Genomic DNA, 18,209 nt, shown 5'->3' on the forward strand with positions numbered 1-18,209 from the left:
ATCTCCTGAAATTTTTCAGATCCAGGTCAGACTGAGACACAGGTTTGCAACACCTTGCCTAAAATACATAAGTAGTCCTGTTACTACTGTGATTAAAGTATTTGCATGTGGGACTGATTCTAAGCAGGCAGCAGAGGAGAAGGCTAGTTTGGTGAGCTGTTGTTGCACGATAGCAATATAAGAGAATTCTTAGAATAGTAAAAAAAAAAAACATTATGCGTGTGTAGAGCAGACTAAAAAGAGAGCTGCAAATGGGTTGCATGTGAAACAATGAGATGGTCTGTGATGACAGGCTGCAGAATTCTTGTACTTTGCTACTCACATTTCTTACAGAAAATGTCAAAGCCTCATATTTCAAAATAGCTTATTCCAACAATACCAACCAGGTACAATCTTACAGTGTCTCTGGATGTTTCTTCACAACAACTGGATTCAATCCACATGCTTTCAGGTCATATTTCAGGTATTTTTTAAAAATCTGTTGAAACCACCCTGATGAGTTTACATAAAACATGAACTGACATTTTCAGAACAGTTATGTGAACATAGTCCACACGGCCCAGTTTGAGTATACTCTCAAGATCATAAATATCAGAACATTCAATATCACTGTTGCCTAGCCATTTATATCTTGCAAAGAAGTTTAAGATAGTGCACATGGGATGGTCCAGCTTTCTGCTGCGGTGGCTGTATGTTTTCCCTGAACTTCTGTCTTGTGAAATACTTGTCACCACCACATCAGAAGGCTCAGCCACGACAGTTTCATTGCCACAGGCTGGTGCAATAGCACATGCCACAGTTTCATATTCTTCTAATGAAACATCAAGGGGGATTTGGGTAAATCAACTGTGTACTTCATCAATGAAGGATTCCAAAGAGGATTTGTAAAGACAGATGGGGAAGAAGTGCTTCAGAAAGATGTGAATGGTAATTCTGGAAACAGCTGGTCCACAGCAAAGAAATCATCAGGGTAAAAAAGGTAAATGCTGTCAAGCTGTAGTGAACAAGGACAATCACAGCGTACATCAATAGAGTCTATACGCTTAAAATGTGTGTTCGACCTCGTGTCGAAGAGGCAAAGGTCTAAAGATGCAGGAAACTCTAACCACCAATACAGAATCAAAACATAAAGAAAAACAGCTGTAAAATGAACATATACTAGAGTTTTTTGACCAAGAATTAGTATACATTACTAAAAGATCAAAATGCATAATTGATTTATATTATAGATCTAAAATTAAAGAACAAATACATGTCTCCCTCAGATGCTCAGTTTTCAGGAAAAACGTGGCAACAGCTTATTTAGTGCTATAATATTTCTAGTGTCCTTGCATCCTGGATCCAATTACAATGAAAAAAGCCTTACTAATTAATGTTTATTTTTCCTTTAGATGTCATCTCTTTCTTCTACTTTACCTGAAGTGCACTACCACTACTTATGAAAAAGAGCATTAAAACTCTCTGCAAGAACAGGGTAATAGGGAAGAGAACACAAAAGGTTTATCAGACAAACAGATCTGATGTTCCTTTCATGTATTGGTTAATTCAAAATAAGAATAAAAATTTTAAAAACTAAATTGCTTAAAAAAAAAAAAAAAAAAAGACAAAACAACTTCCCCCTTTCCTCCCAGCATCTCCGTCATCAGAAATTTGGCAGTAGTGCACATCCAAAGCTTTTATCAAATGAAGCCACTCATTTTTACATTGTTTCATCTGTTTTATTGTAAAATACTAGACATTTACGTATTTACTGTGTATGTATTTCTTTAAAAATGTGTAAGTCTTATGTAAATGGATATAAATATGATTTTTTAAAATAAAATCTATGGTACATGGGGTCTCAGTGCAAACATTTGACAATGCAGTGTCAATAATACTGTTTGTAACTTTCCATTCCACCATTTTTACAGTTTTTGGATTGTAACGGTCAAATGAATATGTTTAGGCAGGGTTAGAAGCTTCAACATGTTCCTACTGTAAAATCTGTCAGTATTTAAAGCTGAACACCTGCCTCTGATGATGTATAAAAGAATGACATAACCTGGAACTGGAGCCAAAAATGGACCTCTAAAGACAAAATGGAAGTGTTAGATATATATAGAGAAGCACCATGATGGCTCACCTCTTAAAATCACACAAATAAACCCAGAACTGTTACAAAAAAAAAAAAAAAAAAGGCAAAAAAAAATGCAATTTAATAAAACAGGATTTATACAAAAAAACAAAACAAAACAAAACAAAAACTTTCTTGTATGTTACCTGCGGACCAAGAAGAATCTTGCTTTACCAAGAGCCACCTTTTTGTTCCAGGATATTCAGACACCAGCCAGCATTGAAAATTAAATCTAATAATTGCATAGGAATGAATAGAGTGCGATTCTCACGTTTCCAAATATATTCCACAAAGAAAATGAAAGAAAAGAGAAGCCAAACCCCACCATTTCTTCATCATAACAGGGCATTAGACAGGCTCCTGTCTAATGTTCTGCTTTTAGCCAAGATGGCCTTGCTGAGACTTCACACAAGTCTGTTTTATCAGAGGAAATAACTGAAAGACAGAGTGATTAATATATAGTGTATAAAAGTTTAGAAGAGCAAATATTACCTGCTGTGGCTTTATTTGGTGGTGTTATTGTTGTTTATTCTTTGTTTAAATGGGAAGTTTCAAGGTAAGGACCTACTTAATAGTCATTTACCTATTTGCTATTTTTCTGCTGCTTGATCTTAGCTCAAGACCTGTCTTTTAGTTATTTCTTTTACCAGTTTGATCTGCCATGTTTGCACGGACATAAATCATTTGTTTTGTCTATTTTCATTTGCAAACTTCCAGCCAATCAGATGGTGAAAGATTTTCTCCCCAATGTCAATAAAAAAGAATTCAGTGCTATGTGTGTTTATAAGTCTATAAGCTTGGTACCTAGTTAGCATTAAACTAGTTTGGATGTCAGTGTACTTGTACATGGCTAAGGCAGAAGACACATTTTGCCACTAACAGCTATGAGTTACGATGAATTGTCTGGTCAGAACTCTGCCACCGGAGAGGGAGCACGGAAACTTGCTGATGCCTCCGATTGGATGGCTTTTGGGTAGAACAGAGCGGGCTAAGAGAGACAGCAGACACAGACAGCCTCTTTCTACCATACAGCCTTGTGGGGCTTACCTGACCTTGCTGCCTGATGCTCCGTCTTCTCCACCCTCAGCCGTATTTTGGATTAGTTTAATCCAGAATGTCACCAAGTAAAGCAATGCAAACACCCTTTGCACTGTTTGTGGTATCATTTGTATACACTTCTCATAAACTCCAGTTCCAATTTTCCAGAATTTCTTTTCCAGTGTACATTTCCAGTCACAGCCCACACTCAAATTCGGTGGCGTGGGGATAGGGGGCAGAAGGAAATGAGCTGTGTTAGGGAAAAGAGCGAGCAAGATCTCCAAATGAAGCTCTAGGAATACTGCCTTGGGAGTACCCCCTACTTATTTCCACAGTAGAAAAAACAGGCCAGAAGAATTAAACATATATTTAAAAAAATACAATAAATAAAATAAATGTGCTATTATGACTTCTTTTTTGATCTCAGGCTAACATATCAAAACTCCTAGTATATCCAAAGCACAGCCACAGCTCTACTCTTACCAGCTAGAAATTGTGGCTATGCTGGGCTCTGATCCACAGTCGGTGAATAATTATTGTATCAACTTCTTCCAGCCAAATTTCAGTATTCCCTGGCCATTCAAATCTACCCACATGCTTCTTCTATAAATAAAATAAGATAAAAATAAATAAATTAAGAAAAAAGAAGTGCTCTTCTACCACTTGTTAAATGGGCTTGTTCTTTCTTGATTGTACAACCAGGCTGCAGTGCAGCAATGGACCTGAGTACAAGAATAATTACCTCTTTCCCTTCCACAGCTTGGCACAAACCTAAAGCTGTAAGCAAAAAATTCTGCAATCACAGATCCTCAGAAAAAGGCTCCTTTGGGAAACAAAAGCAATGCTCATGAAAAAAAAAAATGTTTTTCCATACTGCATCACTGCTATGATGTGGCTCCCTTTATCTGGGTTTTCTGAATGCTGATGAATGAGCCCTTTGGCATTTCTGGAATCCTCCACATTATCATGGCAGCAGCAGTGAGTGCTCCTGACCACTATGCCCCTCTCATCTCAGTTTTGATCTTGAATATTTTCCAGCAAAACAGGAAAAAAAAAAAAAAAAAGGTCTTAAAAAGGTCTTAAAATACGCTCACAACTTCTGAATCTGCCAATTGCTTATTGTTTATTCCTCGGAATAGCAATGCTGCATTTGAGTAACTCTTCTGCTTTTAAACTTTTCATTTATTTTTACATGTAAAATATATATAAAATACATTGAAATACAAGGATTTTTACATTTCTTGTTCAGTTAAAAACTGCAGCTTAAGAAGTAATGCATTTAGAGTGTGTATCCTTCACTTCCTGATACGTTAAGAATCCTGAAAGTATTTTGAAAATGCCAATACTGTCAAGGAGTGGTTGCCCAGTATGTGTATTTGCTACATTTCTTAGCGATATGTATCTCAGCAAGCCTGAAACATCTAATTATGTCAGTGAAAGAACATCCTGGTTTATCCTTTTCATAACAGTGATGAAAAACACAACAACAAAATTATCAGAAAATGCAAGGGGTAAATGCTTGCATTTATTTAAAATATGTATTTTCTATTCAACATTACTATAGATAAATTAAGATTTTAACAGACTTGAAAGACAGAAATCAGCTATTATTTTACAAAAAAAAAAAAAGGCACTTCCAAAAGTCATTGACTAAAGCAATTAGAAGAATTTATAGCACAAAGATTTAGGAAAAATCAGTGGAATAGAGAAAACTAATTTAAAAATTTTTAAATTCATAAAAATTTAACTGGCATAAGGCTCATAATTTATAAGTGAAGACAAGTTATGTCTGCAATGATTTTCACAACAGAATTCCTACTTATTGCTGTCTTCAGTTTGTGACTTACCTTCTGACAGCTGTTTTAGCCAAACTCAAGTTATTGGTTTCATTATACAATAATGGATATTGTAGAATCTCCATCACTAGAGATTTTCAAGATGTAATTGGACAGGGTACCAGGTAATTTCATCTAGGCTCCCTTTCCCCATGAAAGGTTGGACCTGATGATCTTTCAAGGTCCTTTCCAACCTGGGCTGTTCTGTGATTCCATGATTCTATTATAATGAGAATACAGTGACTCCCTCCAAAGCTATATCAGTGTATGAATACTATTTAAATTTTTTAGTGATCTTAACATACAGCATATAATGACAACATGCAGTCTTCAGTATGCTTCATTGGCTATGGCAATACGGTAAAGAACACAGTACCATTTACGTAATAAAGAAAAAAAATAGCCCCAATCATGACTATTTTTTAAAATATGTATTTCCTAACAGAAAGTCTCTGTATGTTTCAGTAACTGACACTTTTATTAACCTATTACCCATTGATTTTTTCTTCAGCACTTCTTCTATGTGTTTAAACACGCTAGCATCTTCAATGGTTGGTGTTATCTGAAAAGGAAGAATATACATAAGCACATGACAGTAGATTGCAGTCCTTCAACAGTAAAACAGAATTTCATCCAGAGAATCTTCTAAATCTAGCCTTTGAAAACAGACAAGAAAAAAAATGTATCTGGTAAGCTCTGGAACATGAAAATCTTTTGGGTAATAAATAGTAGAAATAAAATACTGTGTAATACTTGAAGTCATGGACCAGTTGCAGAATGGTCTCAAGAATCAAAACCATGATGTTGGGTCTTTGGATGCACTTATGTGCCTAGTTCATTAAAGCATACATCTCCAGCTTACCTTATACGGCTTTCCACTGACAAGTGCAGAAAGAGCTGAACGTGGGATCTTGCCAGAACGCGTTTTTGGTAGCTGTTTCACAAACACCCCCTTCTGAAAAGCTGCCACTGGACCAATGTTATTTCGAACGCTCTCAATAATCTCTTCCAAAATCTTCCCCTCTTCTGTCTTTATATCTAGTAAAGAAGTTCATATCCTTTAACCTTTCCATGACTTTTGCAAGTTTTAGCACCACCAGTAGCAATGAGCTCTCACCTTCTCTGAGTACGCACAGGGCAAAGGGAACGTGCCCTTTTAATGCATCCTCCTGGCCTACAACAGCACAGTCTGCCACAGCATGATGGAAGAGAACACACTGAGGGACAAAAAAAACAAACTAAACAGATTAATAATAATTTGAATACTCAGTTTTAAAAAAAAATCATAGGCAAGGACATAAAAAATAGACTTCTTAAACTTTGACATCTAAAATTGTTTAGTCAGTACAACTCAGGATTCCAATTACACATGTTGCAAATGTACCTGTGAATATTTATATGCACACCTATGTGTAGTTATCAAATAAGTGGAAGAAATAAAAACTGTGGCAGCACAAGGTACAAATACAGAATCAAAGAATCATGGAATCATCTAGGTTTGAACAAAGCAAAGGTGATTTCCTTATAGTTTTGGGAAAACAAGAGTGTCATATCTATATTTTTGTTAGTTTGATTTTTTGCTGAGACAAATAATGTTAGTCTAACACTACGAATATTGTGCAGTTAAGTGAGTAAGGACCAAAACCACAGAAGCACTTCTATTACAGGGCTATAAAGTCGTATTTACTCATTCTTATTCTCTCTGATGCCTTGTATCTTTTTAATTCTTTGCCAAATATAAGCCCTGTCTCAGCTTGCAGCCAACCTAGCGTTCAGCTGATCCTCTTGGAAATGTAAGGCCTCAACATTCTTAGACAAAAAAGGGAATTAAATCAGTCCCTTCTTTCCTACTGCACATGTACACAATTACACAAGTGATGGGCACTACCTCAAAATCTCTTTCAGGAAAACAGAATGTGAGAGACCCTCTTGTTTCTAATTAGCCAGCTGAGGTTCTTACTTCCTGGAAGAAAAATCACCAAGATGTCTCAATACATACTGAGATATGCATCACTAAGTCTCGGACAAAGTTGGACTTAAGACACCAGCAGCTGTGAATCCTCTTCCAAAGCATCTAGCTCTTTTCATGCAACTCCAAATCCTGGTGATATTTGTCTACATCACATACACCTATGAGCTTGGGTCACCTCCAGTCCAGAGCCTCAGTAATGCATTCTATTTCATGCTTTAAATACCCACTCTTTTCTGCTCTGCCTTCTTGATCCTAACCACAGCAACTGTTATAGAATTAAGAAAGAAAGAAAGAGATGAAACTATTTTTCATCTACTTTTCAATGAATTATACAGAAGTAGACTAGTAAGGTCTATGACCAGAGGTGCTGAGGCCTTTCCACAAAATCATAGGAATAATCTCTTCAGTAATGTGACATTACCATCAATTGATAATTATCCATCAGGATCCAACAGGACCCCTAAGGTGAAGATGTAAAGTGTACCCAGCTTCATTTTGTAGGAGCTTGTTTGCATTGTTCCAGTCTGTCACCTGTTCAGAAAAGTCTTATTTGAGCTGGAATATTCCAATCACTGCAATATTTTCCTTCACTAATCTATCCCAAAAAATCCCATAAGCATGCCTTTGACATTGGAACAGCTCATTTCATATGACTGAAAATGTAAATACTAAGTTAAAGGTTATTAAACTTTGTAAGACAGGCTGAAAGATGATCAGAGAACAGAATCAACACTAGCCATGTAGAAACTGCTTACAAGTAAGAAACAGAGAAAGTGAACGGGAATTCCTTGACTCAGTGGGCACAAGGATGGACTTCTAATGTAGCAGCAGACAGAAACCCCACTGTCAGTAAGGGAATTTTTCATGTTAAATTCCTTAACATCAGAGCAATTTTAGAAAGAGTCAAGCCAAGCACTGAACCACTGATGTACAGAGATGGATCAACACAAGCTGAGGTTACCAAAATGGCTAACATTCAGTGATTGGCAAGGTAAACAGTAACTCCTACTGCATCTCAGTAAAGATGGAGCCCTGATGATACTAATAGACAAAGATACTAATTGTTTGGAACATAATGAAGCTGAAACGCCAAAGCACTAAGGAAAAACTTGTTAAGCTTGTAATGCAACCATAATGTAAATGCAGTTAATATACTTGCTCAACAAGGTGACTGTCACTTAATCAGAAGGCTATTCAATGAACCTCTAATTCTGTATTTACTGATCTTACTGAAAAGCTAACTGTGTTCTTGTAAATGCTTTCCCATTTAACTAGCAATTTTCTGTGCATGTATTAAGAACACTATTTTTTAGCTTTGTTCAGAAGATGAATAGAGAAGCATCTGTCTGTAGTGATGAAACACCATTTCTGGGGAAAGCTCTAACTAACAGGGAGAAAAACAGCAACACTGAGCTCCTGACCAGTTTCAGATGGATACAAAGATGACACGAATGTCATCTTGAGGTAATTCAGTTCCTCATTTGCTGTGCTAGCTTCAGATCTAGCTTGATGCCAGGAAACAATGCTCTTGTAGCAGCAGAGCAGTAATGGGTGGGGATGAGGTTCCCTGTTGTTGTAGAGCAACACAAAACACTCACTTCAAAGGGGAAATAGATTTAAGCAGACTGAAAGACACCTTTATGTCTTCACAGACCTGTCAGTACAGCAGCGGATCCAACTTCCTGGTTGACTGTTCCTTGAAGGACTGCCTACATTTATCAGGATTTGTTCACTTGTGTGACAGCAGTTTCTTCTATTCTTTTTTAAGTTACCCAGTCTTTAAAAAATACAGTCACTAAAACATACTAATTAACATATTGCTAATATAAATATTATAAAGGAAAAAAATGACAATTTAGTTTGTGATTCAGTGAACAGCTAACTTCAGAATTTTAAGTGTATTTTTCCCCTGTACTTACCTAGCACACCCTTTCCTAGCCTCCCTGAATAAGCAACTGATATGTCATCAGGGAAATTTATAACTGGCAATCACAACAGTTGTGAAGTGGTAACTGAACAAAGATATGAAATTAAGATACTATTATGAACTGCAGTATTTGCAACTTTTTGAGTTTCATGGGAATTACATTAATGATTTTCAATTTATAAGTAGGATTTTTTTTTAAAGAAAATCTTATTGTTCATTTAGCACTGCTCTTACAGTAAGAGAGAGACAAAAAACAGGTCTCAAGGAACTGAGAAGGAAATTCTTCAAAACAAGAAAAAGCACCAGATGTGAATCTATGCAAAAAGAATTCAGATAACATCAAACACTAAAAAATAAAAAATAAATAAATATTTAAAAAAAAAAAAAGCCGAACAAACAAAACCCAAACGACTAAAAACTCTATTTTAAGAAAAAAAGTTTCTACTCCTAAGTGATTTCAGTAGCTAATGCAATGACTTGACACGTTGAGACTACATTACCTTAAAGTATTCCCAAGTAAGTATGTTAGAGCTTCAGGAATGCTTTCCATGCTACCACACTGCCCCTTACCTCCATCTTCATATGTCAAATCACGGCTGTTTTCTCAAGCCTGTGATACAAATTGCTTATTATTGTCCTAGAACACACCTTAATAGGAAGGACGTGAAACAATTATTGTTTTTCCTAAAAGTACCAATGCAAATGCAATCAAGATAAGCAGAATGAAAATAGATTTTTGTGAGATTTTTACTCTTCATGAACTCAGCTTGCTTTATTCATATTTCACTCTTCTATTTTACTGTCAGGCAGAGCTCACCTCTTCAATTGCGCCTGCTGAAATTCTGTGTCCCGCGATATTGATCACATCATCAGCTCGAGACAGGACATATAAATAGCCATCTTCATCCATATAACCTGCATCCATAGTATCATAATATCCCTAAATACAAAATAAGCAAAAATAAAAATAAACTCAGGAAAGAGTACTAGGAAGATCCATCCATTCCCATGAAGCCACACACACAAAACTGATTGTGTCAAATGAAGTAAATTTTGGTGCCTAAAAGATTTAATTCTATTTTTTTCACCATTCTTATGTCATCATATACCTTGGAGCTCCTTTTCCAGAAGTTTTTTTCAGTCTTTATTAAGACAGAGCAGAAGACAATAAATAAGCCTGGATTTTTTCCACTCTGCCTACTTTGATCCCTGACAGCTTGGAGAAGGATGTTGCCTGAATCTACACAAGAAGAGTAGAATTGTTACAATACAATGACAGTTGTCAAATTGACCCTTACGGTACCCGTTTGCTGGATCCATTCATACACCACCATCACCATCATCATGCCAGTGCACAAAGAAAATAATCTGCCTGCTCAGTTCACTCATTTACTTTTATTGGACCAAATCTTCCATTCTGGACAGTCTATCCGGACCAGTCTATCTATTTCTATGTGGAAAGGAGGACACGAGTTCCTAGATAGTCCATCTGACAAGGACAATTCAGTAAGAGCCTCCTAAGTATTCACACACGTGGTAGACAAGTGTGTATTTTGGACTGACGCTAAACTAGAATGACTGCATGTCAGTGGTAGTAATAAATTTGAAGTTATTCCAGTCTAAGTTTGAAATGCATCAATGCTTTTATCTTTATTAGACCAAATGACATAAAACAACTTTTAGGTTCAGAATCTTAAGGTTTACTTCTTTTGTTTCAGATCTGAAAAAAATCAGTGTGACCAAAAGCTGGAAGCATGTATGAAGAAATGTTTAACTTGAAATGCTTTTCAGTCTGTAAGAAATGTATCAAAGATCTCCCATTAAAATAAGATACAATATTTTTTATATTACCCAATTGAAAACTCATGTCATTCAGGGCTGCGAGATTACCAAAAGTTTATACAAGACATTTTGTAATTCTTACTGGAAATTTTTGGAAATACAACTTCTGGAATGCTTCCTGATTTTCCCAAAGTCCTGAGAACGCTCCAGGAGGCAAAGGCAACCTTAAATTTAAAAGAGTGAAGTAGTTAGAAACACAGATATAACAAGTACAGCTCATGCTTCCATTCATACTTTATATTCGGATAACAGTCATTGAGTAGGAATAAGAAAACAGTAGAATATACTACTATAAATACTACCGTTATTTCTAAGGGTTTTGGCTCAACACATCCTATAAATCACACTCCCTGAAAGTATGGTTAAGGCAAGGCCACAAATGCCAGACACTTCCCAGTTAGGCACCCAGGTTTCAGGAGAGCGGGCTGGCTTCTGCCCTATGGCAGGAATTCACTGGCCTACCATAAGACCTACCAGCTTAGTAAGCACCCTTGTGATACACAAACACGACAGAGTATTTGCCTTGAAAGAAATAAATTAGAAAAGCAATATATCAATCCCCGTGTTTGTGTATGTGTAAGTTTAAATGAAAAACCTCTTGTTCAGATTCAAGAAAAATCACCCGAGAATGGTAGTTACTATGTTTGTTGCTTGGTTGCTAATAGCATAGCAGTTCATAACTGCCTGAATCATTGCAAATTTTGAACTTTCAGTTTATTTAACAGTCTGAAACATTCTTGTGATGGGAGAGAAAGGACAATTCGCATTGACAAAATCCTTAATAAATTCCCCAAGGCTCTATTCAGTGGTTTCCACTTAGCCATTAAACAGAAGAGCCAATTTTATTGCAGAAACCAGGAAAACATTTTGCTTTCTGTAATTACAGTTGTTTAGAAATCTAAACTAAGAACTGTGTAACATATCATCAAAAATATAATCCCTGCTCCCAATGCTTTTGTTTGCTTGGTTGGTTAGTTTGTTTTGTTTTAAGGAAAACTGCAATGATTAGTACATCCACGGTGCATATTGCTGAGAAGCAAGAGAAATAATCTTCCTCAGTCTATGGAAACCAGGCTGCTGAACTACTGGCTACCACAGGTATTTCCACAGCACAACGCATATAGACAATATAGACACAATCTGAAAATACTCCTCCATTGTTTTCTATAAAACACTATTTGCAGTTGGGACTCCATTCCATCTTCCTAAGCAAAAAACAAATGCCATCTCCTATGTGTCAGTCTTTCAGGCAAAATAATTGCACAGTGATGGGCACATGCAATTCTTCAGTGATAGCAAAGTGCTTAGGATCACAACTGACTAGAATTTGTAGGTGCTGGGAAAACACAAATCACTAATAAAATTAATAACGGGGGAATTCAGCTTGCCAGAAAATAATTCAGCGTACTGGAATTTTGCCAAGACATCAGGATTAAAATACCCCAAGCCAAAAGTATCTCCATCCTACTGCTGTCCACGGGAATGCTGCCATGAATTCTAAAGGGAGCAGCGCTGGATCATAATGATGTGAGAGGAGACAAAAGACTGAAATGTAACACTCTGGTCACACTTTATAAAAATAAGGTAATTTTATTACAAAGTGAGATTATTAAGATTAAGTGAGCTTGGCAGCATCACAAAAACCTCTGAAGTACTCTCACAATAACTGTTTTCTAGTAGCCAATTTGAAACTACAATCATTACCTGTTTTTTGAGCATTGTTTCACAGTTCATTTGTTTTTCATGCAACAGTGGCCGACCCACCTCTAACATTGCCTGGCAAAAGGTGACTGTGTCACATCCTTTCAGGATGCCACTTGGCAAAATGATGCAAGATTTCTTGCTGCTGGAACAAATCATTGACAGAGCACTCAGAAGATTATTTATAGGGAAAAATAAAAGAACAGCTTTCTGAAAGTACAGCTGAAAATCAAAACTATTACAGGTGCTACCTTGCTGAGTTTCAGAAAAGAGAAAAGTCATCCCTTCATTTCTTCATTTTATGTAGACAATGGCAGTCACAGGCTGTTCATTACAGCCAGTCAAACCAAACATCAGCCGTGGTACATGAGGTAGGCCTGTGAGTGGAATGAAGTCATCCTGATTGGCAGCTATATTATTACTCAGCATTTGTGTAGTGCTGTGTGTAAACAGCACTCTTCAAAAAATTTTTTTGATTGCAAGTTAGAAAACCATCTCCAATCTTCAAGCTTTTTCAGACACAAAGAACAACAGGACTGGAAAAAGGGTGGAGAAGGGGTAAGAGAAGAGAGGATCTCGAGAATTTATGATTCTGCATGAAATACCCCTTTAGTTAATTGAAAAAGGTCACAGAAGCAGTTGGTTTCAGTGTGGATTTTGCAGGAAAAAAATCTACGGTTTGATGGGGAAGAGGAAAAGCATCAAAAAAAAAATGTTAAAATGCCTGGAAAGAGTTAAAAAAGTTCAAATGCTACCCACATGTATTCAGCTCATTTTTGGACAAGTTCACACACTGAAAGTCCTACTCATTGTTTCACTTGTAAAGGGAAAAGACAAAGCTGATAAAAAAACCACAATCATCTAAAATGACCTTCCATACAACATGGGCTAAAGGATGTCATCTACTAAATTCTACCTCAAGCCTGTAATGTTTGGTAAAATGAGAGTATCTTTACAATAGATATCCACATATGACTTCGTGGTGTCAAGGAAAAACACCATATTCCTAAGAAAGTTGTTCCAATAGCTTATTCGTAAGACATTGCTTTCTAGGGTACAGACATTGCCTTCTAGTCCTTCATTTTATAAATCTAGCAAATTGCTCTTAGGTGTATGGCTGTTAATTACAAAAATGTATTGCGAGTAGTCTATGCAGGATGACACACTTTCTTTAAACGGTTCTACAAGCAACAATTTCCTCTCTACAGCAGTCTTCAAGAAGTGTTTGGAGAATGTTCTCAGACACCGATCTGATTTTTTTTTTGGGGGGGAGATCCTTTGGGGACCCAGGAGTTGGATTTGGATCCTTGTGTGTCCCTTCCAACTCGGATATTCTATTCTTAAATGCAATTTAACTAATCACTTAGTTAAAAAACTGACACTTATCAGTTGTCCACTCCAACTTACAAAAACATTTCAGAATCACTGTACATGTAACGCATTGTCTCTCCTCTTTCTGAATAGGGAACAGAAATACTTACGTGGTTCTATGCAGTGGAGAATGGTAAAACTAATTTCTAAATACTTATCACGTGAAGCCCCATTACAGTGGCACAAAATTGACTACACAGAACACTAGAGGAAGTGTAACATGGTTAAGGACATTCCTAAAAGGATATAGAGGGAAATTCACTGGTAGACATTACTCTCTGGATAGAATGAATATATGGCAAACGTAGTCCTTTTCTTTCGTGAACGAACGTAAAGAATGAGACAATGCTGACAACTGTCTCATTAAATAAAAATAATAGGTTTGCGAGTTCATAATGAAAAAGAGCAAAATTGAGTTTCCCACTGCATTGGAATTTAAATAGTATTTCTCTTTGCTAACATTCCTTTGAAATTTCTCATTGCTAATCACTATTACACATATACACACACGCAGCTTCTCTGTTTTGTATTAATTACAGGCAGGTCAGAACAAAGCACAAGTGTGTCACTAAATCAGACTGGTCTTGCTAAAGGAAGTGACGGTCATTGCTGCCACAATTTTCACTTCAGAATGAATTCTTGGTTAATTATCCTTCACATCCAAAGATTCTAGCTCAAAAAAACGTAAATGTGGAAACAATTCATATAAACCCACTCTCATGAGCTGCAGTAATCTTCGTTTTCCTTTTCCCTTTCATCATCAATGTTGTGACACTGCATTTGATTACTCTATCCCGAAAGACTTGTGAAGTCAAAAATATTATTGCATGTCCAGGTAAATTATCCTTTGTGAGAGTTCTCATCAGTAAAAAATCTTTCCAAAGGGCACAAAGATAATGATTATATGAAAAAACATCTGGTAGGTATGAGTAAAGAAAATAACATACTTGGTGTAGGGAGATGGAGCAATGAGGTGGAAGAATGACCTTTCTAAACTATTTGACTCCTGCAGGATAAAATTAAATTTTAAAACTCTATTGCAAGAACAGTATTTTAAATACTATACTTATGAGCACTGCAGGCCTCAAGCAGCCCCAACAGTCCCACCAGTGGTTAGACTAGGCTAAAAATAACCAAGAGCTGCATCGTACCACTTTTGCACAGCTGTGTATTGTAGGCAGTGTGTGGTCATACCCCTTTCCCAGAAATACTGAGAATATTTCTCAATTCATGTATGCTGCAGATAAAGCAAATACCTGTGTTTTGTTGTGTTTGTTTTTGTTTTTCTAAAGCCATAGACCATATTTTGCTGCTGACTGCATGACAGAGGAAGAGGTCAAAACTACCCTGATTCCCCCACTTTTCTACAAGATGCCTCAGGATCCTGGGGTGATAAACAAACCCTGCTAGTAACAAGGATCATCACCACTATTTTTAAGGGGTCTGTATGAGTAGAGGTCTGCTAAAGGAACGAAGAGGGGAAAGGCTTCCTTTGCAGGAAGGCTTTACGAAAACTAGTCCTAATCTAAAAATTAAGGAAAAAAAAAAGAAAAAGAAGTTTTACAGCTAAACAATAATTGAGCTGAATGCAGGAGAAGATAGAAAATGTGATGTCTTAACCTAACAGCCACCGATTTTTATGAACAAAATAACCAACTAAACGCTGTCAGGAAATTGTCACTTATTAGAATGAAACCTGGAACAAAATTATTAAGACACTCCAAACCATAATATCCTAAAACCAACTTCTGTTAACAGTCTATAGATTCAAACATTGGACATGTTAAAAACATACAGAATTGGTCTCCTAAAGTTCATCAAAACCTTTGCCTTGTTTTTTGTGTTTTGTTTTGTTTGTATTTTACAGTTAAGCTGCAGGATGAATTTTAAGAGTTTATAATGTGTTGAGAGATTGTCAGAAAAAACACTGGAACAGAAAGACACGTTAACAATTAACCTACACAAAATTGGTTTCATAATGACTGTTTTTGAAACAGTGTAATTTCGCCCCTACTACTCTTTCCCCTATTTCAGAATGGATATTATAATAAATAAGGACATGATAAAATAATAGTAATGGTACAGGAAGACTATTCATTGAGTGATCCAATTTAAAAAAAAAAAAAAAAAAGAAGGAAGGGGAAGGGGAAAAGGGTAAGAGGGAAGGGAGGAGAATACAGAGAAAAATAAGGAGGAAAATCTCTGCACTATTTCCCTATCAGTTTACTTGGCTGCAGCAAAAATCATGCTGGGAAAGATAAAACAACAAATCAATACATAAACACACTTGTAATCCCTTAAGAAAAAGGCTTAAATATGGGGCAGTGTTAGGGAAGACAAATCTTGGCTTTAAAACTTTGACAATAGCCCCAACAGATCTCCTAATGTGACAATATCCACTTCTGACAGGCATGTAAATACCAAGATAGTTACGACTCATAAATGTTATCTATCTGTTTGTAGATATATTCAGATCATTTGGCAGGAGAGTTACTAAGGATGAAATTAATTTCACTTAGGTTTAGGTAGCTAGTGTTAAGCACCTATTTCTAAGCTGTCTGTGTCACCCCTACAGCTGGTGGAGAGGACATAAGCACATCTGGAAGGGTAATTTTCTTCCATCCTAGCTGAATGTTTATAAACACTAGGGGCAATTTTCTTTTCAAAATACGTTTCTCTATCCACTGATTACAAACCTGAGTGTTATTATGGCAACAGTTAAGCACTAAAGATGCAGAAGTTTCAGAGAATACTCAGTTTCTGCTTACTTTACCACTAATATTTCCTAAGTCTTCGTCTTCACTGGTTCCTTCTTTTCATCCAGAATCATCACTGTAAAAACAAAGTAATATAGGAAGAGAAACTCCTGTTAAGTAGAGTATTTTTAGGTGGAGGACCAGTGTCTTCGTTCAAGGATATCAATTTATGTCACAGTTGAGAACGGCAATACACCAAGCAACAAAAGGTATTAAGTAATTTTGAGAGTAACAAAACTGGATAATCCTGATGACCTTATTAACATTCAGCCTTAAGTCCAAAAAGTCTTTGAGTAATACTTGTTGCTCTAGGGAGTAGACAGCACAAAGTCAAAAAGAAAAATATAGAAACCGAAAATTAAAAGACACCTTCATATTGGAAACTCTAAACTTGCAAATAATGAAGGATTTTTCAGATATATTATGAGAAAAAGTGTTCAGATAACGTGAGTAAGAAATAATAACTAAGATTACTGGAGTTTCATCTAGTTGATGTGAGAAACTGCTATTAGCAGTAAATAAATGTTCCTGGTTTTCAAAGGCTCTCAGGAGACCTCAGAAAGATGGTCCCCAACTGTAACACGGTTATTCTAGTCTAACGCAAAGATGTAATTTAAACTTGTGAATTACCCAAAGCTGTGCAAGCAGCGTAATGCTAGAAAACACCAAAAAATCCAGACCTTTGTAACAGAAGACTTTTCCCCAGATGACAATGACCCATCACCTTCAGATCGCATCTTGGTATGAAGTATGCAGGCTTCTGAGGAAAAACCACCTGAAATAACCTCCTCAGGTCAGTCAGCTGGGAAATCTACTACAACCACCTTTTGCATCTGAAGGCATAGGGTTAGATGGGTCACAGCATTTCTTAACTAGAGTATCAACTTGGCCAATTGGTAAATGGAATTAAACAAAATGAAATGACATAAACCATGGAAAAACAGGGATGGAATGGTTTGACAGGACTAAGCTGACATGGATTTAAAAACATGCTTTTTGAAGTCTGCCCAAGCAAAGAAAGCTATGTTCAGCTGGAATTAAACTAATACAAATAATCTTACATTCTGTATTAAAAGTTACAGAGGAAATGGGGAAAAGAGGATGACAAACTTCTGACTAAAGCCCCGCTAAGAGTCTTATGAGTAATATCACATCTTATCTGTCCAAAGAACAAGAAAAGTCTGTAATTTACTATTTCTGGATGAAGCCACTCCTTCACAGAGAATGTATTTTTTAAGTGATTGAAGAGCCTGCTGAAAGCAACAGCTCAGCACACACACACAGGCAAGTCAACCACACCAGTTTTACAATTCAGTGACTTGGAATCTTTTATCTTTTTAGATGTTGTGAGAACATGGTAATGTTACATTTGGAGAATTTAGACTTAGAACACAGAAAGACAAAAACCCACGCACCTGTATCTTTAAATGCTTCCCGAACCCCCAGCTTATTTTTCCTGTTTTTATTATATTAAAGTAAAATCTAAACAGTTTATTTTATTAGGGTAGGAATTCCAGTATTTATTCTCCTCCTTGCAAGCAATGTATTTCAATGTACAAAAATCTGGGGAAGGTGGGTACTACACTGCTTAATCTTGAATTACTGGAAAAGTGACAGTTTGTGAACAATGCAATGAAATTATCTGAAAAGATTC

General features: G+C 36.4%; 2 protein-coding genes across 4 annotated transcripts in view; one reads left to right on the forward strand and one right to left on the reverse strand.

Moving 5' to 3' along the window:
• Nucleotides 1-1,983, forward strand: part of PPFIA2 (PTPRF interacting protein alpha 2) — a 335,557-nt gene extending 333,574 nt beyond the window's left edge. For all 3 annotated transcript variants that reach the window (XM_050715798.1, XM_050715803.1, XM_050715800.1), the window contains one exon: nucleotides 1,392-1,983. The gene's annotated coding sequence lies outside the window, so the exon portion shown is untranslated. The remainder of the gene's footprint in view (nucleotides 1-1,391) is intronic.
• Nucleotides 1,984-4,643: 2,660 nt separating this feature from the next.
• ACSS3 (acyl-CoA synthetase short chain family member 3) overlaps nucleotides 4,644-18,209 on the reverse strand; it is a 71,089-nt gene continuing 57,523 nt past the window's right edge. Inside the window, 6 exon segments of the mRNA XM_035551752.2 lie at nucleotides 4,644-5,548; nucleotides 5,849-6,024; nucleotides 6,104-6,203; nucleotides 9,703-9,825; nucleotides 10,810-10,891; nucleotides 16,568-16,631. Coding sequence (XP_035407645.1) covers nucleotides 5,402-5,548; nucleotides 5,849-6,024; nucleotides 6,104-6,203; nucleotides 9,703-9,825; nucleotides 10,810-10,891; nucleotides 16,568-16,631 — 692 coding nt within the window. The 3' untranslated portion in view covers nucleotides 4,644-5,401.

This window comes from Cygnus atratus, chromosome 1, assembly GCF_013377495.2.
Source record: "Cygnus atratus isolate AKBS03 ecotype Queensland, Australia chromosome 1, CAtr_DNAZoo_HiC_assembly, whole genome shotgun sequence".
Lineage (NCBI taxonomy): Eukaryota > Metazoa > Chordata > Aves > Anseriformes > Anatidae > Cygnus > Cygnus atratus.